The sequence below is a fragment of the Antedon bifida genome, chromosome 10, assembly GCF_963402885.1.
Source record: "Antedon bifida chromosome 10, ecAntBifi1.1, whole genome shotgun sequence".
NCBI lineage: Eukaryota > Metazoa > Echinodermata > Crinoidea > Comatulida > Antedonidae > Antedon > Antedon bifida.
This window is the reverse complement of record NC_136235.1, coordinates 13,221,480-13,246,467: the sequence shown is the minus strand read 5'-3', so window position 1 is coordinate 13,246,467 and position 24,988 is coordinate 13,221,480. Positions and strand designations below refer to the sequence as shown.

The window sequence follows — 24,988 nt, the reverse complement described above, 5'->3', positions numbered from 1 at the left end:
GTGTAGAGAGGGTTGGAAGATGGAAACATGAATACGCATGCGTATAAGCTGACGCTTTCGATTCGCGCGAACAAATTCGCCTAGTGGAAAATAGGTTTTAAAATTGTATTGCCTTCGAAATGTCTGTTCTTCAGGCAGGCGCAAGGAAGGATGGGCTAAAATTTCAATTTCAAGAATATTTTTTCCGACGTATATAATTAATAACTCAATATTCCTAAATACAGTAATTAAATATTAAGTCAAGGACTAACGCCGGTGGGAAAGAAAAGTAAGATAGCCAAATATTAATGTAAGATGTCAAATAAACTATTTACAAACAATAGGTCTTAGGCCTATATGCGTCATTCTTGTAGCTACCTAATTGCACAAGTCTGTAGTATTGTTTTAAAGTCCATCACCGGCGTTTAAATTCTGTAAATAAACACCATGATGTGCCAAAATATTTATCTTTTTACAAGTATTTATAAGTCGAAAATGCAGTCAAAACGTAGACTAAATGTGCTTACTTTTTCATTCACCCGAGCGGCCATATTTCTTGAGCAGACAGACCTTAGGCCTATAGAAATCGTGAAAAGTAGCTACAAAAAAAAAGCAAGTATCTGTTTAAAAGAAAATACGCTTAAATTACCCACTCTTTATCACATAATTAAGAACCTATTGTGTAAGAACAGAAACATCGACAAGTGTGGAATTCCACATTGTGTTAACGCCCTCTAGAAAAAAAAACACCTCTCACAATGAATGAGTCACTATTGAATGGTGGATAATAAAAGTGAGAAAGCACATGAATGGTTTCATTAGATACATTCATTCAGCAGTCAAGTTAGTAGCCGGTTGTAGGGGTTGTTGTAGCATTTAGCACTCCCCAGGATAGAATCTACTCAATTTTGAAGGATAATCATTTAATAATAGGCTCTGTCGGTTTGTTGATTTTGGATTAGTTTTGCGCATGCAACAAAATTACGCAAGGTAAGTTTTAACTATACGTATATTATATTTATAATAAGACTATCACTTTTAATTCATGAATGTTTTATTGAAACTGCAATCGGAAGCTATTACGGTATTATTATGTTGGTCTAATTATTTTACGAATTATTTTATCTGTGACATGACATTGAAAAGTGTTAATAATACACGATGTTGGCGGTTTTAGTATAAAGATCAAGGGCATGATTTTATTTATGGCGCACATCATGATGATAAAATAAATATCGCCCCAGTTAAATAAGGACTATTATTAGAGAGTAAGAGTAATTTCACCTTATTATCTACTGGAGTCATTCATAACACTGGGGCCACCACCAGATCATGGGATATATACATGAGGAACACATTGTCTCCTTCACTTTGACAGCAAATCCTAAATTTATTAAGTTAGTAACCCAGTTTTAGGGGTTTTTCCCCGGTGTCAGATCGGTGCCTTTGTCGTAAATAGACTTTAATTTTATCATAAATTGGTGTTAATATAATTGGATGGACTATGGTAATCAAGCATTGCTATTAATCCCGCGCTGTTATTATTATTTCTGAAAGCAGATGTCCAAGACTATAACATTCTTCTCCAGCTAATTTGCCGTTTCACGTCTATGCAATTGTCAGTTTATCATCGACAATTAATTCTAATTTCCGACGACTCGGTATCGTAAACTATTATTCCAATTTACATTAACATTGTCAAAGGAATGAGAGAGACTCAAGATTGTATCTAAAAATGTAGGTCTAAAGGCCAATTTACACAAACGAGCGGTAAAGGTGAGCGGAAAACCGCGTAGTTTGTCCCACGTAGGAGAATCTGAGCGGAAACCGTCCGCTCCGCGTTGTGTGTATAAAATCACTATAGATTCATATTTTATTACCGTTACCGCTCGTTTGTGTATTGGCCCTTGTACAGAGAACGAACATGCTTAGCTTGCATATTTTGAATAGGCCCACTTATGTCACAAACATTTTTTTCCTATTAGGTTAAGACAGAAACTATAGAGGGTCCGCCGCACACCATCCCGGTACTTCTTATTATTTTGAATAGGCCAACTTATGTCACAAACATTTTGTTTAATAGGCCAAATGTTTACAAATTAGACAAAATGTATTTTAATCGATCAGAGCCCCTTTGAATCATATCAGATTGTTGTGTTCATAGACAATAGGAGCCCACAGATCAAAGTTTACAAAATGTTACTTATCATGGAATTACTATGGTTTAATCAAACATGAGTCATACAATAATGACCAATTTATCACCTCTATCATACATATAACAATGTGATTGATTCAAGCGGTACAAACATGAGGCTATCTATTCATGAATTGAATTTCATTAGTGGTGGGTTAGGTCAAGTGAATGATCATACAACAGTGAAACTATCCCCCGCCGGACACCATCCCGGTACTTCTAGAACTGGTTTCGGGGTTGGTAAAAAATAAACACCGCCGGATACCATCCCGGTACTTCTAGAACTGGTTTCGGGGTTGGTAAAAAATAAACACCGCCGGACACAATCCCGGTACTTCTAGAATTGGTTTCGGGGTTGGTAAAAAATAAACACCGCCGGACACTATCCCGGTACTTCTAGAACTGGTTTCGGGGTTTGTATAAAACTAAACCCCGCCGGACACCATTCCAGTATTTCAAGGTTTTAAGTACAACTTAACGTAAACATGTATCATTAAACAAAGTTAACGAACTATAATCATTTATTATAAAAGAAACAATTGGTGATTTTCATGTAACCAGTTATGAATCTCTAAATAAACGAAGCAGCTGCTTCCCAAACTTTCCGCGCCACATTTTGGATGAAGCCATGCCCCATATTTGTATTTTTGAAATGTATGATTTCATGATATCGTCAGAAATTATAAAACATCGTATACGTTCCAAATGGTACTTTCGATATAAGCAATTGATTTATACAATAGTACAATAACACTAAAATGAAATACTAAATAATACTAAATTTACAGTACAACTTTATTATTTATATATATTTATTTTAATTCTAAATACTGTAAATTAAAATTGTTTTTGTTTGCTCGTACAGCAATCTATAACCATATTAATTCCGAGATCGAAATAATTAATCCTGAAACAGAAGGACGTGCGTTTTCCCATCTTAGATGAATCCCAGACAAGCACGTTCCGTGGTAATTTCTCCAATTTAACGACATTATACATTTTCTTTAACGGTTACTATTATTCGTAATTTTTCGTATCGAATCTTATACATAAACTACATTAACAACCTAGTCACAGGCACTCAAACTATCAGCATAATTTAGAACAATTTCCATCCGATGTTTTAACGCGCGTCGTGCGGTGTGAAAGTGAGTAGGCGGCGCGGCGCCTACGGATATTTCGGCGCCGCTGGTGACACTCTTTACGTGCGAATATTATTTTATGTAACCTCTAAAAATCGATTCAATGATGACGTATGCAGTATAGTATTATCCTCTAAACATTAAAAGATAATTTAAAATACTGTACCATTAATACATTATTCGTATTTGAAATTATTATAATATCGATTTGAGGTCTATAAATAGAAGTAATTTTAACAGTCTGTCTATAATAGGAAACTATTTTAGTCTGTAAGACAAATACTGTACAAAAAGACGATGTTAATTTCTTCATCGTTATGAGTTCCCACAATCATGTTGATTATTACGGAACTAGTTGGTGTGGTGCCAGTATTCACAGATGATTTTGGTTTGGATTGTTTTGATTTATTTCATATATTATTTTATTTATTTATCTATTTTTCTGTTATGTTTTTTATTTATTTTTACAAGAGGGTGACTCGAGTTGGCGGGGTTGTCATGTCCGAATTTACATCTAAACCTCTGTCTGAAATGGAGCATCTATAGTATTATTTTGTTGTGATGGTCTTCACATTCTTCATTCCACTCTCTCACAGTGCGAGGAAAGAAGATCATATTATGGTATAAGCATGTGATAATATTTATCATTATGATATTTATAATATAAATGATAGTAGGGCAGCGAAGAAATAATTGTATTTGCATGTTATCTAATGATCACTATTAGGTTACTATCTCTCTATCTTAATCTAATGTTCTTCTTCATTAGTCATTTTGTAGTTATTGCAATTCCAATTCTGAATTTGCATTTGAATATGTAACATAATATTAATTATAGTTTTAAATCGATGATTCTGTACTTATACATCTAAACGATAATATGCATGGCCAAACAATGAAACGTACACTAGACCTATTTATACTTTTTCCACATTTTTCAACATTTAGCCTTGAACATGTTTAGGTTCTAAATACATTCTAAACATGTAGTCTGTATCCAACTCAACACACCAGTGATGCGTTGATTGTTAAACATGTGGAGCAATATAAAGACAAGTTTAGGTTTTAAACGTGTTTGATTGCCGTGTGTGGAGCTCATGTGTGGAGCTTTTATCCGCCACAGTAAAATCGTATGCACACAACGCTAAACACGTACCTAAACATGTTGACTGAGCAAAATAGTGACATCTGGAATGCTAAACGAGTAGAGGAAAACAACATGTAGCTATAAATACGTTTAGGTTTTAAACACGCTAAAAATGTAACTACGTGTTTTTAAATGTGTGGAAAAAGTGGGTACAAAATTAATTCATTCATTCTTCATACGTTTAAGATCTAAACACTAGTGTCGTCAGTAAAGCTATACAGTCACACTTGTTACGTTTCACGGAATGGAAGACGGTACCGTTTGCAATTATTCTTGTCAATTTGTTTATACAGGCCTGTACGTTTTTACAAACCTTGCTCACAACACAAGGTCGTAAGCGCAACGTAAGTAATTTGGCCAATCACAATACGATGGATAACTATCCATCGCTTCGTGATTGGTCAAATTATTTGCGTTCTCACGTCCTAATTTCGTTGCCTCCTAGCTAAGAATCATATCAAGCTTAAGTAAAGTGTACGGACGCGTGTTACGTGTTATATATTCGCTGGCGATTTGTGTGTTACGGAAGCCTGGTACAGATAAAAAGTAGGCCTAAATCTAAACACGGTTTATTTATAGTGATACCTTGTTCAAGAATGTATAGAAGACAGTGTAATAATTATAATTTTTGATCAACAATGAATGAAGCTACACAATCTTATATTATTATTCTTGGAAAGGTTATGAAAGGAATTATAAGGCTAGCTAAGTGTTGGAAAAACAAGATGAAATATTGATAATCAGAGAGTAATATTTGACGGCATAGATCTACTTTCAGCAGCGGTACAAAAAGAAATAACAGACTTGAAGGGTTTAATGTAATCGTCTCACTTCTTACAATAAGACATGTTTTAGATTAAATGTTGCTTTTAACTCGACTGATCGTAATGTCATACTAGATTGTTTCGAAGAACATATGACGTCGCATGTCTAAAAATAAACTGAAATACCAACCAAAATTATAAATTAATGTGTTGTAGCCTGAAAAATTAAAACCAAGCTCTAGTATAGTTGGAGTACACATACAGTAAGTTCTACACTGTAAAAATAGTGTTTAGATTTTAAACATCTATTTTGTACCCACTTTTTCCACACATTTAGCCTTAAACATGTTTAGATATGAACATGTTTAGGCTCTAAATACATTCTAAACATGTCTGACTCAACACATCAGTGACGTGTTGATTGTTAAAGATGTACGGAGCAATGTCAATGTTGCATGTACTTTTTTACTAAAGCAACCTTATTAGTCCTTATGTTTAATCTCCGGTATATTTAAAGATACCTTCTTGGTTGTTCGATTTAGCTAACTTTTGTGTTACCATTGCTACACAGCGGATCACCTGTGCAGCGGATAGGGAATTGTCCGTTTTCCTATTTTTGTGATTTCTTCTGTGAATATCTAGGACTTTCTCACGTTTATAAGAGTGTACAGCGTTGAGTTCATCATATAAAGTTTACTATAAAATGCTAATAATAAATAAGCTCGAGAGTACACCGACCCAGCTTTCAGTAACCTTATGGCGGAGTCAACTACAGAATATTAGAATTGCAATGCTCTTACAAACTCTTTCTAAAAACCTGTCATAAAATAATTGAAGCGGAATCACAAAAGACAAACTTGATACAGTCTAGCAGTAAATGTACAGTAATCTAATGTGCTACATCATCAAATCAATTGAATATTGTAATGGATTCAAATAGTCGATTATCGGTACAGTATCTAGGCCGATATTATAGTGTCACATAATGTATCACATTTGACACATCATTTACATTGGCCTAATCAAACATTAACAGTCGTCATATGTGATAATGCATGTGACACTGATTATAGTACCCGTAGTACTGGACAAATAAACAAATGAATCTGGTGAACATTGCTGCTTGATTGTCCATTGCCTAAAACCGTGCTACCACCCGATTCTGCAGCTGTCACTCGATAGAGTCTAACTGACTATCTGAAGTCACAGAAACGAGTCTGGCCGTTTACTAAATACTTTTAATACACGATATCTCTGAAACTACGCGACGAAGAGGTAAAATGAATTACACACGACCGGTACGCACAACATGGAGGAGAATTAAGTGTGAGAACCTCTTTATATTGGCCTACTTTTAAATAAAGATTTACATTGAAATTACTGTTAGTAGACAGATTGTGTATCGTGGTGATTGACCGTGTACGGTACTGTAGGCCCTATTCACTGAAGTAAAAAAGAAGTATTTTATAATTGTCATTTCACATGACATCTTTTTATTCGCAAGGCATAAAGAAGCTGTAATGGTGATAAAAATCAGTCATTTCTATATGTATACAATCTCTAACATTCCCTGAAGGTTGTCTAAAGTTCATTCGAATAGTTCCCTTTGGAACGGTAAGCCGTCACAAACCATGACGAGAATAATACAGAAAATTGTTGTATTCTATTCGAATCATCTAATGATATCTGGAACTAGGACACACATCTGTTGTTTAGTGGTTTAACATTCACTTATTGATGCATTCCTAAATCATTTTTGTGTGTACTGTAATTCGTGAATAATATGTAAACATATTTGTGCTTGAATCGTTTAATATAATTTTATTATCATATTTTATTATTTCATTTGAAGTACCCGTAAACACAAATGTGCAATTTTCCGGCAGGTTAAACAATGCACTTAAAGAAATATTTCAAAGCACATTGTGGGATTCAAAATGGTGGCAAACGATATTTTTCTTGACAATCAATCTATAAATAGACGACACGTTCGAATATGTTTTTAAAAAGTTTGTCTAGTATATGCGCATGATTGCAATTGTCAAATTGATATGGGATTAAAATGTTGCTATATGTCGTGCCTAGTTTACCCGGATAAACCAATATTGGCCATTGACCCTTTTACATCGTTGATAACGCCAATGTACGGTCACGCTTATAAACTCCACACCAACAGTATGGTACTGTCTGGTATGTGCTACATACCAGGTCCGTTCACATACGTTTTTAGCAACAATATGTGACAAATGGAATTTGTATAACATCCTATTCATTTCAAAACATTTAAGTAGGCTATACGTACAGTACGTAAAGTATGTCTCAAATAAACACGTATGTATTGACATGTTGAGTTACCGTGAAGCTATAATTGTCCGTACTTTACCCGTTTGCACATTTTATTAGAACATTACATTTTGTCGTGTGAACGCGTCGTATCTCATTCAAATTATCTCATTATCTGAACGTACGTGTACTCAATGTCAAGGTCAGTGTTCGTACTGCATCGTTAACTGTTATCATCCCTCATTACTTATCGTCATGCGTGCGTAGCGCATTATACAGTACCGTATCACATCACATCCTGGTGTGACTGAGGCCTACTTCTAGCATATTCATAATATATACTGACAATGACTGAAAAAACGTATTTATTTTATTTTATTATGTAATTAATTAAATATTTTTATTTTAGAAAACTCACCAGTCAAAGAAAGGGTTATCGAACAAAAAACAGACAACAAACAAATTGTGCAAATTGAGGGGAAGGCCTACCTCCACTCAATAGAATCTCTAGCCTTCTAAATTAACAGTTTACTTGTTGGGTGACCTACATCTAAATTCCATCTAACCCACATAACCCGACTATAAGTTTTATTGCATTGAAAAAAGCCTACAGATTATATAAGCTCCAACGTTATAAAGCTATGGAATACGGTAGTAATATCATTATGTTCTAGTTTTTTATTTCCTTTAAACGATCGATATATTTTGTATAATGTAAGTAGCAATACATACATACTTCACAGCTCATTCACTGAACCTGCCTGATATTAACAAACATATTAAAATATATAGACGGCAGACTAAGGCCTCAGCTAAAGAGATCGACGGGATAAAAGACAATGCCTATAAAATTAATTATAATTTCATGAAGCTTCCAAAATGTTCTTTCTTATATTTATCTAATCATCCGCCCCACACACCCATAAGTTGTATTTATACGATAAACGAATTTCAAGAACGGTACACAATTCTGAATGTTATTATTTTCATATTTGGTTTGAGGCAGGTAGGCCCAAGACGAGGATTGTGTCTGCCAATCTTGAGCATTTAATACTGTATCAATTTTCGTTCCTATTCTACCACAGTCGAAACATCTGGATATGTGCCTGTGTCACAATTGGTAAGCCATCGCGTTTTAAGTGAGAAAAAAACGTTTATGAGACCTATATTGTTTTTAAACAACGGTATGCGTTATCAAACATTATGATTTAATTGGACGATTGTGGGTCACATGGCGTGCAATAGTACCTCGTGGAAATATAACATCATTCACCTCGTGACATTATTTTGTACCATTCCGCTCATAAACATTCATTATTTCATCAGTCCTTCTATACAAATACTTTGCTATATATTTATGTCTCTTTTATCTTTATACGATATTAAATGTGTTCTTTCTCCACCCGGTTACTACAGCAGTACATTATTTATAGGAGAACGCCAACAAGCTTATTACTCTGAACTGCAACATAACCGATAATGCTTTAGGGAGTTAAGTATATGTTTGTAACATGGCTTTTAATGAATGAGATACACAGTACAGTGATAATACTGCTACAGGCCAAGTTCGGCAATAACACACTGACGGTTATATTAACTTTCTTCTTATAACCTATTTTTCATTTATTTGGATAACCTAATAACACTGTAAATGATACCACAAAATACTTTTCGATATAATAACTGTGCAGGCCATATTTACTTCTATGTTGTATTGGCTGCGTTCCTTTGCAATACATATTAATAACTCATTGCATCCGTGCAATGCACTGCAATGTGTGTAGACGCAACGCAAACGAGTTGACCAATGGCAAGCAACAGGTCGAATAATCCATCGCTTGTGATTGGACAAATCACTTACGTTGCAATTACGTCCAATTCCGTGCGGAACGCAAGCATTATAATCCTGATGGTGAACATTCAGCATACTTTTCGATTTATTAACCTTTAGAAATTAAATTATTGTGTAGTATCATTTATTCAAGCGATTGATAATTTCCCTACAGAGCAGATTTTACTTATCTAAATAAATCGAATTATTTCGCTCGGCCACTAAACGAATAGGATGAGATTAATCCACCATAATTACCGTAACAATCTTTTATAAATAGATTAACGTAGCCTGGAATAAAACAATTCATGAATATAATATTGTATATAATAATGTTGTTTATTTGACTGTTACTCAAAGAATGGATTTATACATTTATAGGTCCTGCTCAAGGATACCCAAATGATTTTTTAAAATGTATTTTTAACCTTCCCAGTACATAATGTACAGTAATGTTGATACCCTGTGGTTAACGAACTGAGCACAGCAAAGTTGGGGAAAGTGTGGGACACCATTTTCGCCACAATTTGGATGCAAAGTGTTGGATAATTTTAAATGTTGTTTAAAACCTTTCCAGAATGCCGGTCCTGTATAGGCCTACTCACATGTATGAATGCATGCAGTAAAAAACCCGCATATTGCATAATTAAATTCAGTAGAAATGAATTATTAATTGTTTAAAATTATGCATAAAATGCTTAGCCATCTGTTTAACATTAGTTACTCAATGAGAATGACAAAAGATTTAGTCACACCAAAAGTCTCAATTTACGAATTAATAATCATCAGACTATACGGTAATATTCACAGTTCGTAGAAGCTCTGAAGCTCATGTACTGTAGGCTAGAATTGCCAAAGTCTGTATTTATTGTCTTTTTTATTTATTTATTTTTTCGATTTTTTTCTGAAAATACAAGCTTAAGTAGTATACGTATGAAACGCCATATGTGCCAAAATACTTATAATGTGTACTAATATTAAGTCAAAACTCCGTCTGGAACCAAGACTTACTGTAGGCCCACTACGCTGACTTTAAACATTACACGCGATTCCTAGGATGAAATAGGCCTAAAATTCAGAATAATAGAATGCCTGAAATATTCTATTCTACATCAGTCGGCCTAACAATAATTAGCAGCGCAAAGATCATGTTGACGGTCGCGGAGAGATTGATGATTCAGTATGACGCTTTGTGTCGTAAAACCGAATGACAGCATCATCAGGTTTACAGTTATTAATATATAACTTCAAAGGTAGTGTAAATATTTGTTAACTAACAACAAAAAGAACACCTTAAAATAAATAATAATTCATTTTTATGCCTAAATGTTACCACTCATTGTGTAAAGTTGATGGTTCTGTGATATTTTTTTTATTAGCTTGCATGTTTCCGCCATAAGGTTTTGTCTAATTTCACTAATATCTAAATGTTGTCTTGTTTGTTGATTTTTGCATGTATATTATATTAGGCCTATATGTTATACAGAATACAGAAAACAGAAATTTATAAAAGGAAATTCGTTTCGTTGACAAGCTCAAACAATTATAAATATAAAAAGTAATGAATAAAAAAAACCAAGTGTGATAAAAAGGTCACTGTAGGGTGATAACAAATAAATAAAATTTTCTTCTATAGTATTCCGTATTCTCATTATTATACCGTATTCCGGTTTTCGATGATAGGCCTATATTAACATTTTGCATAGTAAAAGTCGTTTAAATTCGATCGATATCATCCGTGTCAATCATATTTCAATTTCAAATAGTTGTATCTGTTTCTACTTTATCATTAGCAACATCTTCATCAGAGAGAGAGAGGCTAATGTGTATAGGTAAAGCGTGACATAACACATTGCATGGTCTAATTACTTCCCAGCGTTAGCAATTGCACTTCACAAGTTCGTCTATGAAATGAAATTCTTGATTGCCAGCTGGTGACCAGCGATTCATTTGATATATTGATACTTTACTATTAATATTATAGTCCTAAATTTAATTCAAACAATATCCGATTGTCAGTGTAATTGTATCTCCACATGTGGCAGTATATGTCCAGTGATAGGCAAATTCCGTAATACTGAGCATTCAAGTATTTAACATTATGTAGGCCTATTATGGAAGGTTTAGGTTAAGGGTTATGGTCTATGATACAGGTAAACATGTAACAATTATTAATATACTATTTTGATACTAATTTATATCGTTACGTATACGCAAGGCAATCTAACAAAAGGATGGTGAGCTCCGGGGATCAATGGGTTATCTGTGGCTGCGACACGATCAGTCACACGCCCATAACATACGCGCGGAGAATTATAGTACAGTACACTGTTTGTATTGTGTCGCAGCCAGACATAAGATCAAATGCCTGTTATGAGTTCCTGTCTTGGCAAGGCGAGCTCAGTGTCCTGTTCAATAGATTGTCTTGGTTATACGTTTCTGTGGTCTTCATCTCATTTGTTCATTTATTCACCCATAATTGTGCATTCGTATCCCTCCACGTCATCAACGTCCGTCAGCCCATCGTCCATTATCATCCATTAATTCACATCCATTTATCTATTTACAAACTTTCTTTCATTTATCCAATTCATCTGACCTTCGTTTTGTCTATTATTTAGCTTTCAAGTAATTTTTACGAATTACTTACATGAACAAGCGAAATTGAAGTAAATTGTTTGGTTACATACGGTACACTATTTAAAAGCTGGTTTTAAAAAATGGGAATGGAAGCATAATTATGCATGGTTTAAATCAACATCCAACTATGACGTCAAAAGTGTAATGGATAAACAAATAAAACGTTTTTAAAATAAATTCCCTAGTACTAGGCTACGCTATACTTTACGCGGATTTAGACTGTATAATTTTTGCTTGGGACGCGTAGGCCATAAGATACATTACTCTGTGTCTCATATGCTAATTATTGGTATTATTAGTAATAATATTAGTAATACTGTACATGACGCGGTTGTCATCTCAGAATGCGTCAAATGATTCAGTTATCAACCCGTCTAAACACATTACAAACGCGTCAATCGAATAATTCAGGTTCTGTAATACAAACTAATGTAACAACGCGTTCACAATACAAAACTCTTCTTTGGATTTGTTTGTGTGAACCTAACCAGATTTGTTTTGATCGATTATTACACCATTCATTCAAAACGCGTTAAAGATCATGCGAACCTGTTTTTGTGACGCGTTTCTCGTTTTGTCTCGATATCGGCCGCGCGTTTGTGCGTGAATCACTAAAATAAATATTTATATATTGATAACTATTTTCATACCATGTATTTAAAATAAATGGTCTGTTCATAATAGATCGATTTATCTGATAAAAGCATACTGCAGGACAATCGAGTTGTGTGATAAAAAGCCGATTACCGTGTTTAGTGAGTAATTGTGCATTTAATCGAAAATTATTCATAACCTATAATGATAATCACACGGTACTGTATATATATTTGTTGATATATATATATACTGTATTGAAATACATTCGCCAGTTAGTTCACCAAATTGTAGAAGATGACAATAAACTCAAATCGCGAAAATTTAGGGCCGCGAAAATGTTGGTCTTTACAGTATATAATATTATATTATTTTGTTGTATGACCTTTAAATCGGTGGCAATAATCACATATGCGGAGCGGTCCAAAAAACAAAAGAGAAAATATTTACGAGGAAAAAAAGAAAACATGAGTAACTAAACGAAGCGATAGGCTTCTATGCTATCCATTGTTGGATTATCAATTGTAAATATACGGTATTTCAGCATAAAGAAAGATGTTTACATTATAGGCCTAATATACGCCATTTGAGTTCAATAACACAGTGTATACCCGCCTTAAAAATCGCAATAAATCGATCATTCTGTTTATCAACATTCTGTATCGTCTGGCTATTGACGGTTTACAATCGCCAAATAGAAATGTACAGTACTGATTTTACTTTTAAAGAGATGGTTTATTATGCATTCTAACCTCGTATGACATGACACCGTACTATAAACTGCGAGACTGTGTCAATCGACGGTTCCCATCCACAGCGCATGTTACAATCTAAATCAATTTAACTAAATGATCTATATTATATAATAATCGGGAAGCTAAAACTGACTATAGCTTACAGACAATAACATAAGGTATTTGGGAAGGCCTATACTATCTATTTCCGAAGTATATCATAGGAATATTTGGTAATACAGAATCTCATTTATATCACATGTGGTGCCTGTATCAAGTAAGGTTAGGTTAAGGTAGGATAGGTTACAACTAAAACATGTGATGTTGCATTACCAAATATTCCTATAATACCTCGGAAATAGATACAGTACCGATAATCGGCTACTTTTTCTATAGAACCAAACTAAGAACCCCATCTTCACAACCTAAAATAGCGTAGACTCGTATTTTGGTGGTGACTATGCTTGACAAATTAACTAATAACTTTATTAATTATGTTGTTTATCAAGTCACCGTATACTTTAAAAGATGGCATCAGATATCAACATGACGTGCGATATTCAGATACTCCACTAAGTGATTAAATTATTATCGGTTAACGAGGATTGAAATAAATCCATAAAGAGACTTAAGCAGTTAGAATTAGCGGCAAATTGATGACGAAGATTATGCTGTCTGCTCGGCTTCGATCTGTGAATCTTAATTGCTTCTATCGTATGTCTAACCCTTCTGTTATATTATTAGCGTAGTTCTTTTTATTTCAATTAATTAAATTGTCTCTATAATTAACGATAGCTTAAAAAGAAAATGCTAGGCCTATAAATAATTGTGTAAAACGGTTTTGAGGTGAATCTCTCAACTGAGAATACGGGCGAAGGCGAAGAGGTTGCGACTAAGATTTATGTCAAGCTTTTTTATTTTTACCGGTTTACTGTATAGTCACAATTCGTACACTGGAATGTCTGCCTCTATTTGCCTTTTTAGTAAACAATTTACTTTCTTCTGTACAGTATTCCCACTTAGACATGTAACACAAAGACGTAGGTGCAACGCAATTGCGTTGACCAATCACAGGCGACCGTTCGAATGGTCCATTACGCCGTTGCGATTACTTGCTTTGCGTCCAAATTAGAATAAGTGATTTGACCAATCACAAGAGATAAATAAACTATCCTGTCGCTTGTCATTGGTCAACTCTCGTAACCAAGCTTTTTACTGTTGTAAATGCTTCATAATTTATTTGAGAATTACTATTAAATTACCAATCGGGACAGTGTCGAGTAATCTAATACCGTTAATTCGTTGATCGGTGATTTCCTGAGGGGGAATACGTAAATAAATATTACATGTCAACTTTCCGATCGAACCATGTTTACTAAGTTAGGTTTTCATCGCGAGCACTCTAAACTTGTTATCCACAGGAACTGAAGCTAATCGTTTTACTGTAGTCCTACTGATTGATGTTCACTTTGTTGATGGGGTTGAGGATGAATGTTATTGATGATAACCTACCTTGGTTTGCTTTGAAGTAGTTATTAATGTATTACTATAGGCCTACATATAAATTACATTCCTCACACTTCCTCGACACTATTGTTGGTGCCATTCGAAGTCGTCTAGGCGACTACAAATGAGGTGCTAGGTCTTTTTCGCTCATACTTGCTACCTTAATCAATTTATGTTAGTATAGCAATAATATATTAATATTGTACATGTAAATATCATCTCCAGATGATTGGTACATGTCAAGATCATCTCCACGATCAGTCCACTTAAAGATCATCTCTTTGATGATCAGTCCATGTAACTTAGATCATCTCCACGATCAGTCTATGTAATAAAGATCATCTCCGGATGACAGGTACATGTAAAGATCATCTCCAGAGGTTTTGTCCACGAACAACAACCGTCTGTCTCCAGATGATCAGTCCATGTAAAGATCATCTCCAGATGATCAGTCCATGTATCATCACCAGATGATCAGTCCATGTAATCATCACCAGATGATCAGTTCATGTAATCATCATCAGATGATCAGTCCATGTAATCATCACCAGATGATCAGTCCATGTAAAGATCACCTCCAGATGATGGTCAATAAAAAGATCGTCTCCATAATTGGTCCATCTACTAATCATAGATGATTGGTCCATGTGAAGCGCTTCAGATCTTGTGAAAGATGTTTGTCCATGCAACGTAATGTAATCAATATCAACGTTTTATAACAGTATCTATGGGGAGTTATGTTCTCCTTTGCTATGATATAATATATACTCGAATAATTACTAATTTGATAAAACGTAAACATAAACTCAAGTACTGAACTTATGGATGCCTACTGACGTGCATGCTCGTAATTTATGATTAACTCTGTCAAACGATAATACATAAAGAGTATTTCTTAATTTTTAATATTCTAAATTTTAGTTATGTATCGACAATTTTCTATATCAATACCGCTTAATGCAATGTCAAACTTGGATATTCATAAAGCGGTGACGTCAGTAAGACCAGATAGGTAATTTGTTACATAAACGAAACGACAGCAAGAAGCTATAGTATTTAATGTGTAAATGTGCGCCATCTGTAACTGATCTTTAAAAAAGCATGTCATGTGCGTAAAGCGTATGCTTTTAAACCGCATGAGGGTTTAAAATGATACTGTACACACATTCAGGTCCTGAGGAGGAGTATTAATAAAAATCTGAAAATGAAGATTTTTCATTTCCGCCATACTCCTTGCAAATTAGATGTATTTACTTAACATAGAATGTAGTCAAAAGATTATTGGGTTAATGGTGATATTATACTAATTTTAACAAATTGTGCAAACAGTGCGTGACGTTACTGTAGCATATTACTAATTATACGGTCCATCGTTTAAAGTCTAGCCTTAATTGATGTTTGAACTGTGTAAACTATACGCCTTTTATTCACCTTTATTCTACAATATAAACCAAGCAAGCATAGCGGCACTCAACATTCCAGCGGAAATTATATACTTAATTTGACTTTTGACGCGAAAATAATGAAACAGTATTTAACTAGATTGTGTCTATAGATCCGGATGTTTAGCGATCCGTGTAGCATGTCACACCTGGTCTGTCGGGTCGAAATTGTATTCATGTTATCCAGTGGATTTAGAAATCACGCTAACAAGCGAGTTGCTGAGTTCAGTCTGTTTGTACTGTATAAAGGAAACAAGTAGAGAATTTTAACAAAATTGTATTCCAAGAAAGACTGAATAGCTGTGGGTATTTTGTAAGCCTAAAGAAGCCTAAACAATCACGTCAGGTACGGTACTAAACTAAACGATATGCAAATTGTTCAGGTGCGGTGACGTACAGAGCAATGGATTGCATTGGCCTGTTTCTGCCAAATCGTTTTGTAGGCTAAACTTAACGTCGTTGATTAAATAATAAACGCAAATTTACGTACGTAACAAACAATGTATCCGAATTTGTGACGCGAGCGTAAATAGTGTGTCCTATCTAATCGTGGTGTCACTGACGTGTAAAGTGAGGATTGACGTAAATTTGAAATTGATCTAGAGAACAAACTCTCATTTACATTTTCCGTATGTTAGTTCCCATGTGAATCAATTATATTATTAATCATGCGTCTGACATTTTCTTTTGCAGATTGTTGTACAAGCAATGTGAAAACACCCATGCTGCAGATTAAACGTGTACGGCTATGAAGGACGGAGCTGCTGCTGATCGGATGTTTCATACCATCAACGAAAAGGGGTTGCGTTAGAGATTAATATATATATGTGCATGTTGTGAAGGCCAGGAGTGATGCATATTGGTGTTGTTCAAGCTAGGTAACGTTGTAATGGAAGCCGGGCAGGTGGTTGCCCCAACGGCAGATATCAAGGAGTCTGTGTCTGAAGACAATGTTGCAACTAAAAGCAGACAACGTGATAAATCCGTTAAAGGAAAGAAATCAAGCAGAGAAAGAAAAGCTACATCTTCGTCAAAAGACTTGACGACGCACAGGGATGCGCTGCAAAATGTGACGTCAGCACATCCTGAAACTCTAAACCAAAGCTCGGATACATTGCCAACGGGACGACGAAGAGTACGCTCTGTCGATAGCGCAATATTTGCAAAGAAAAGGAAAAAGAGGATGGTAAAAAAACAAGTGGTTGGTGTTATAGAGGATTTAGAAAATGTTATCTATGAAATAAATTCTGTGACATCTGAACTTAGAGGCGTGTTGAACCAAATTGATCGGGTGACGTCACATCTGGAATTATCCGTTGATGGATTAGACATATCTGAGGATAATATATTTATTAAATCGTCCAGAGAAAAGCAGAAGAGTGTGCAAGCGGCAAAACAGAGGTCAGCTTCTTGTGCTTCTCTGGCGACGCTGAGTCGTTACCGTCAAGAAATAAACGCGTCAACACAAACGCATAAAAGACACGAATCATTGACGCGTCATCAAAGTGAAACCTCTCCTCCCAAAGATAAGACCATTTCAGCAACAAAAGAATTTAAATACAAACATATTAAAGAGAACAAACGACCAACGACATCAAATAAATCGTCATCAAATAAATCGCCATCTATAGACATTCCATTTGATCCAAAATGTCTACAATATAGCTCACAGTTATCTCTAGCAAGTAGTTCAGGTAGATTCCCGTCCAACTGTGGTAGCTTAGCCGCTAGCGTGTCTTCCATGACTGGTGTATTATCATCAAGTCTCAACAGTCTCAATACAGGCTACAATACATCACTAGAAGAGATCGATTTTGGGATAAGTTGGCGGAAGAGAACATCGCCCGGACCGTGCGTCACTGCTGACTCTTCATATCGGACTTTAAGCGAAACTAATTCTCTTTACTTTGAAGATGTTCTACTTCAGCAAAACAATAACTCACTTAATTCATCTACGTATAATTATAACACGAATAACGTTTGTACTTGCGATAAGGAATTTAATATACTTGGCTTGGAAAAGAGTATAGAATCGCCATCGATGTATAGGCAGATTTTTTCGACCACAAACTCCAGACGTAATCGCTCTACGACAGCATCCATATCTTCTCAAATCTCGTGTTTTTCCAGTGAAGATCTTCTGAAGGATTTTAGTGCTGATTACGACAGAGAAATAAACACGTGGACTACTTTTGCATTGGTACATATTGATGCAGATGAACTGGGGGACTAAATGACAAAAACTACGATTACAAGTAATATTCCTACTGTACAAGGATTCATATTAACGTGGTATTAGATATTGTAAACAATTGTTAGGCCTACTAAGAACACATCTATCGGGTAGTTGGGTTTGGACGAAACAAATATCTGACGGTGCAGGTGGTGATTTTGGGTGCGCATGGGGGTTATTTTAGGGGGTAAATTAACGTTCAATAATAATATAAACACATGTTAATTTGTCTTATTTATTATACTACATTGTTAACGTCATATCGTAGCATATGTGTAAATCAATTGAAGGCTGAAGATATTACGTAACAGTTTGTAAAAATAAAGGCTTTTATTCTTATGATTTATTGTTCTCTATGTTGTTCTCTTGAATATTTAAATCTATTCATGTTCACGACTAAGTTCGCCAACCCGAAAAGTGTAAGCTTAAGCCTATTTAATAATGAGATGTTTTGCCCTACTCTGACGTAATTTGTACTGTATACTAAGTACATTTGAGAATACTTGCGAAAAAAATCGCAAGTAGTTCTCGGGTGGGACGGGACGGGTCCCACCCGAGAACTACTAAAATAATTTGGAAGGAGTAACACTACATTACAACCTCTCCGGGTGCCGTGCTTTGCTTTGGGCTCGACCTGACCCGACATAATAGTTGAATTTTACGCACTAGATGGTACGCGAGCGAAGCGAGATGGTTCTCGAATACACAGTAATTTCAGCGTCAAAAAATTGGCGATTTCAAATGTACGTACCGCAGGACTATAGTACATTGTCGTTTACAGAAACGAATAAAATAGACACGATGATTAATGTAGTCAACTAAAATTATCACCCTGGGAATTAGGCCTACTTCCGAAGGAGAAACTTGTCTTAAAAATGAGTCCAAATAAAATTATATTTGTTATAATTATTAATTAATACAAACGTTGAGAAGCAACTGTCAGTAATAAAGTTTTTATTTGTATATTATGTGTTTATATATCCAGCAGTAGAGCCTACCCACAGTCACAGTAATAGATGTTCTTTGTATATGTGTTTATATATCTAACAGTAACAACTGTAAATTTCGATTCAAATGGTGACCAAAAATGGTTAATACGTATTTACAATATTGTCAAAGTATTGCAATACTATATCTCAGTTTTTAGTTTATTCTCCAAGGGCCCATTTACATACATTTACCTACTTGTGTTAAACCAAGGGCTCTTTACCTACAAACTGGGAGTCTGAGAGATTGGAATGTTCCATTCATCGCAAATCAATACATTTGTATAAACGTATATTAAATCTATCAAAATAATACTTTTTAAAGAAAATCGGCCTGTCTTCAACATTATGATACTGTACCCGAGCTGTTCAACCGGTTTTCAGCTATTAAAAATAATTATCGTAGGAGGAGATAGAAAAATGCGAAGCATCCTCGTATTATTGTGTGCAGGTATTTTTCAAGAGGACATCCATTAGACAGTGTATACCACAATCGGAAAACACCCCTATTGGGGGCAAATCGTTGAACCTAAATTCGTTTTAATTGTCAATAACTAATTATCTAACTAAATTTAATTAGTAAACAGGGTTACATCAGGTGGTTAACATCAGTACCGAGATTTTAACCAACTTTATATACCATCGAGTAAAAATTCTAGAAATAACGCGCGATTTACCGAATTTTGCCCTTACGTAAATTTATATAGACTAGATGGTGCGCGAGCGAATCGAGCGTACCATCTAGGTCGTGTCCACAGATGGTTCTCGAATACACAGTAATTTCAGCGTAAAAAAACTGGCGATTTCAAATTTACGTACCGCAGGACTATAAATACATTGTCGTTTTCAGAAACGAATAAAATAGACACGATGATTAATGTAGTCAACTAAAATTAGCACACTGGGAATTAGGCCTACTTCCGAAGGAGAAACTTGTCTTAAAATGAGTCCAAAAAACTAAAACTGTCCCTGTTATAGTCGATTGAAATAGTAAAGTACATGTAACGATACACCACTACGACGTTTATATTTTTTATAATTACTAATTAATACAATAAACAGTAACCACATTCACGTAAGAAAATTTCGATTCAAATGGCGACCAAAAATTGTTATTACGTACAGTATTTACAATACCCTATTTGGGACAAATCGTTCAACCTAAATTCGTTTTAATTGTCAATAACTAATTATCTAACTCAATTTAATTAGTAAACAGGGTTACATCTGGTGGTTTAAATCAGTACCGAGATTCTAACCAACTTTATATACCATCGAGTAAACATTCTAGAAATAACGCGCGATATACCGAATTTTGCCCTTACGTAAATTTATATATAGATTACAAAATATAAATTATTCTACGGATTTTCTAAAAATCAACCAAAAGCGTTTCGGTTTGGTGAATCGTTGATTAATAATACCCATTTGATATCACCTAACACACGCCATAGGCCTACAAAACGCTGGTTTTGAAAAGCCGGTGTTCAATCGTTGATTAATAATACCACTTTGACAGCGCCAGTACACATAAAATAAAAAACGGCGGTGTTGAAACGGTGGTGTTGAAACGGTGGCGTTGAAACGGTGGTGTTGAAACGGTGGTGTTGAAACGGTGGTGTTGAAACGCCGGTTTTAAAACACCGGTGTTGAAACGGCTATATAAATATAGACCTAAAGCTGCTAAAATAAAGGATTCAAACCATGTAAATAATGTTGAATACATTTGAAATAAACTATAGCTACTGTATATGCTTATGTACAGTCCTAATCACTTTGATTTTTGAACATTTTAGGCTGGTACCTTATCTTAACGCACCAAAATGCCAAAACGTTTCTTTAATTTCCTGCATGTTGATCTTTTTAGATAGCAACTTTTTTAGCCAATCGTTTGTTGACATACAACTTCAGTTGAAGTAACTAGAAAAAAATCAAAACCTCTCTGATATTCTAGTGAATTTTGATCAGTACCCGTACTTAATCTACATTCGTTTGATAATGTATTAAACGAAAAGGAAACGCATTGGTCCACTTGAATACATTCCAGAGAACAAGTGCCGTAGCTCACAGCCATAACAACAGTGATTATGTAACCGGCGGTCGGTGATTTATCCTTTGCAGAAATCAAAAACTTGTTATACACAAACGTGTAAACTGAAAAACAATATTAGAACTGTTAAAACATTTTCGATGAAGTTCTGAAAATGTTAATGATCTGCACGAAGGACGACGATGACAATGAAGTTAATAACAACGATGATGAAGATGACAATGAAGCCAATGCAAATAATGATGACAATGAAGTTAATAACAACGATGATGACGATGACAATGGAGTCAATGTAATGATGATGATTACAATGAAGTTAATAACAACGATGATGACGATGACAATGATGCAAATCATGATGACAATGAAGTTAATAACAACGATGATGATGATGATGATGACAATGGAGACAATGCAAATGATGATGACAATGAAGTTAATAACAACGATGATGACGATGACAATGATGCAAATGATGATGACAATGAAGTTAATAACAACGATGATGATGATGACAATGGAGACAATGCAATGATGATGATGATGATGATGATGACAATGAAGTTAATAACAACGATGATGAAGATGACAATGAAGTCAATGCAATGATGATGATGATGATGATGACAATTAAGGTAATAACAACGATGATGACGATGGCAATTAAGTCAATGCAATGATTACAATGAAGTTAATAACAACGATGATGACGATGACAATGAAGTCAATGCAATGATGATGATGATGATGATGATGACAATTAAGATAATAACAACGATGATGACGATGACAATTAAATAAGCCAATGCAAATGATGATGACAATTAAGGTAATAACAACGATGATGACGATGACAATTAAGTAAGTCAATGCAAATGAAGATGACAATTAAGTCAATGCAATGATGACAATGAGGTTAATAACGATGATAACGATGTAGAAAATGACAAGGATATTGGTGATGAAAGTAATGACAATGATAATAATAATAATAATATTTATTCGGTCATCAATGTAAAAATAACCAGGGATGAGAATAGGCTAAAGCCCAAACAGATTCTGCACTCACTCAAGATAAAACCATAAACAAGAAAAATACAAATAAACTATACAAAACATGAATATAGTGTTTTGTTAGAGCAGCCTTAAACATTGAAATTGTTTGTGAATCATTTATGTCATTTGGTATTTGCTCCCGTAGTCTAGGAAAGGAAACAAATACAGAATTATGAAAAGTATTGCCTTTCGAATTCCAACGTAAAAGCCTACCCGGACATCTTTCACTAGTTTTAATATACTCATTGAAAGAATGGGGACAGTAACCTTTCAACACCTTAAATCCTAATGAAAGTCTATGTAATTTAAACAAGTCATCAATAGATAATAATTCAAGCACTTTCAACCTATGAAAATAAGATGTGTCCTTTCTAAACATTATTGGTTATCTGCCTCATTATCCTTGTTGCTTTCCTTTGTATACTTTCTATTCTATTAATATGTGATTTCTCAAATGGTACCCACATTGAACAACAGTAGGTAACCACTGGAAGTAATAGATCTTTGTATAAGTTCAACATAGCTAACCAGGACATATTTTAACTACATTTTGAAATGAAACCAAGCAATCTGCTTGCTTTACAACATATATAATTAACTTGTGTATGACAATGATGACGATTAACAATTTTAATGACCCGAATAGATATCAGGCAAAGAAAAAAGAAAAAAAGAATACTTATTCCTATCAACAAGATAGATTACATGGAATAGTTATTAAGGATGATTAAGATAATATTTTTCTACTCTCGGCCTAGATAAAAATAGCTTAGGCCTACCTGTTGCTCTGTATCCGAGAAGTTCAAATCGCATAGATTTGTAAGCATAGCTGCTAGTTGGGTAGACACGGATGAATTTAGCACAGATAGAAGTGCTAAACATATTTGTCACGACGGTGTCACGATCCGAGTTTCCTGTGAACTATTATTTAAAAGAAATAATATTAAAGGATTCAGGAATTATATAACAGTAGGAAAATTATCCTAAAGCTCTGTTTACACTATCAACTTTATGTGACAAAAAAATGTGTGATGTGCCCAAATATGGTAGTGATATGACATCGTCCTTTCCATATATGGGCACATTACATTTGTTTTTTCACATGAAGTTTGATAGTGTATACAGAGCTTTAGTCTATAGATTGTAATAACATTTCTTCGCAACTTTATAATTTCCATTTTGAATTCAATGTTAAATCATGTATACAGTCGTTTTTTATAGAAGTAAAAACTAAAACGTTTGTCGGAGTCCATAAGCGCAACGCAATTTACCAATCATAGTGGATCATCCGAACTTTTGATTAATCAACTTCATTCAAGCCAAAATATATTCTGGCCTTAAAAGTTACAAGGCCTACATGAGTATCTTACTTCAACTTGTCCGTTGGCATTGGTTATTGTTTCAAACGTTATAGCATCATTGCTGTAATGAACTTCAAATGACGTAACCCACTGGTTATGTCCATTTCGACCTTGTGTCATAATGCCATTCACTTTCTTTAAGCCATCCAAGTCAACTTGAATCCATGGATTACTGTCACCATGGGCATGCGCCCAGGCACCACCTGAACCTCCATTTACTTTTTCTAGGTTAAGTCTGCCAAATTCTGCCACCACGCCCGGGTCATATTCACTTGATGCTGTTAACTTGTCTGAACCAATACTGCCATCCATAATTCCAAGATGCTCAAATTCTGTATAAAACAAAAACAGGTTAATTTTGGTTTTTGCTTTGTATAGTGATTTGATTTCATTAGCGATCGAATTTCATTATATACACGAGCGGTACCACATCCTGTAGTATCGGTAAACATCCTGCAGTATCGCGTCTTCCGATAGCAACCTTCATCCCATGCGGGATTGTAGGATATTATTTATTAATATTAGGTTAGTTAATAATAAGAGTTAGATCAGTCTTCTTTAAAGACTTTAACTGAATAATCAGACAGGAATGTAAATAACAAGTGGAGAGGAACCTCATCGATGTCAGAATTAAATGGAGCAGCTCTGAATCGGAGATTTTGGAATACTTCTTATCTATGGTCAGATTTTTGTTTTTATGTTAGAAGGTTGACAAAGCGTCAGCTTAAGCTACATTCACATTATTCCGATTCACGGAAAAGAAAACGGCGCCGTATAGGTTTCTTTATTATTAAACAAACGACTCTGTCTTCCGTTCCGTGAAACGGAAAAGGCGTACATGTAGCTTTATTCGTTGAGTATCAACAGCTTCCATAGGTATTCCAGGCTGAAATACTGTGTGTATTTCACGCCTCTAAACTAGATCACTTCTAATCAATCATCCCTTCTACATAATTTAATAAACATTTTATATAATACTTACCGGTAGAAGATGACCCCAGCAAAAACAGTGCAAATAGCATTAATGTTTTAAACAGTTCCAT

The 24,988-nt window shown here is 34.7% G+C and overlaps 2 protein-coding genes across 4 annotated transcripts; one reads left to right on the top strand and one right to left on the bottom strand.

Annotated features, from left to right (window-relative positions):
* Window positions 1-811: 811 nt before the first annotated feature.
* On the top strand, window positions 812-18,834 carry LOC144854147 (uncharacterized). 3 transcript variants are annotated; one of them, XM_078712043.1, is made up of 2 exons: window positions 812-969; window positions 16,953-18,834. In XM_078712043.1, the coding sequence occupies exon 2, from the start codon at window positions 17,149-17,151 to the stop codon at window positions 18,490-18,492; it is 1,344 nt and encodes a 447-aa protein (XP_078568169.1). In that variant the 5' UTR covers window positions 812-969; window positions 16,953-17,148; the 3' UTR covers window positions 18,493-18,834. The 3 variants fall into 3 exon arrangements, with proteins under 3 accessions (XP_078568169.1, XP_078568168.1, XP_078568170.1); XM_078712042.1 differs by lacking the exon at window positions 812-969 and adding an exon at window positions 16,327-16,605; XM_078712044.1 differs by lacking the exon at window positions 812-969 and adding an exon at window positions 16,721-16,829.
* Window positions 18,835-21,234: 2,400 nt separating this feature from the next.
* LOC144854498 (retinoschisin-like) lies at window positions 21,235-24,988 on the bottom strand. The gene is made up of 4 exons (XM_078712454.1): window positions 24,928-24,988; window positions 23,955-24,277; window positions 23,364-23,505; window positions 21,235-21,632 (listed from the first exon to the last, which is right to left on the bottom strand). The coding sequence occupies exons 1-4, from the start codon at window positions 24,986-24,988 to the stop codon at window positions 21,358-21,360; spliced, it is 801 nt and encodes a 266-aa protein (XP_078568580.1). The 3' UTR covers window positions 21,235-21,357.

What these genes read in the sequence shown, in the direction of transcription:
- LOC144854498 (XM_078712454.1), bottom strand. Translation starts at nt 24,988, where the DNA reads ATGGAACTGTTTAAAACATTAATGCTATTTGCACTGTTTTTGCTGGGG. An exon ending in GCTGGGGTCATCTTCTACCG is followed by an intron (nt 24,278 to 24,927) that starts GTAAGTATTATA and finishes TGTTTTATACAG; the next exon opens with AATTTGAGCATCTTGGAATT. An exon ending in ATGCCAACGGACAAGTTGAA is followed by an intron (nt 23,506 to 23,954) that starts GTAAGATACTCA and finishes TTTAAATAATAG; the next exon opens with TTCACAGGAAACTCGGATCG.
- LOC144854147 (XM_078712043.1), top strand. Translation starts at nt 17,149, where the DNA reads ATGGAAGCCGGGCAGGTGGTTGCCCCAACGGCAGATATCAAGGAGTCT.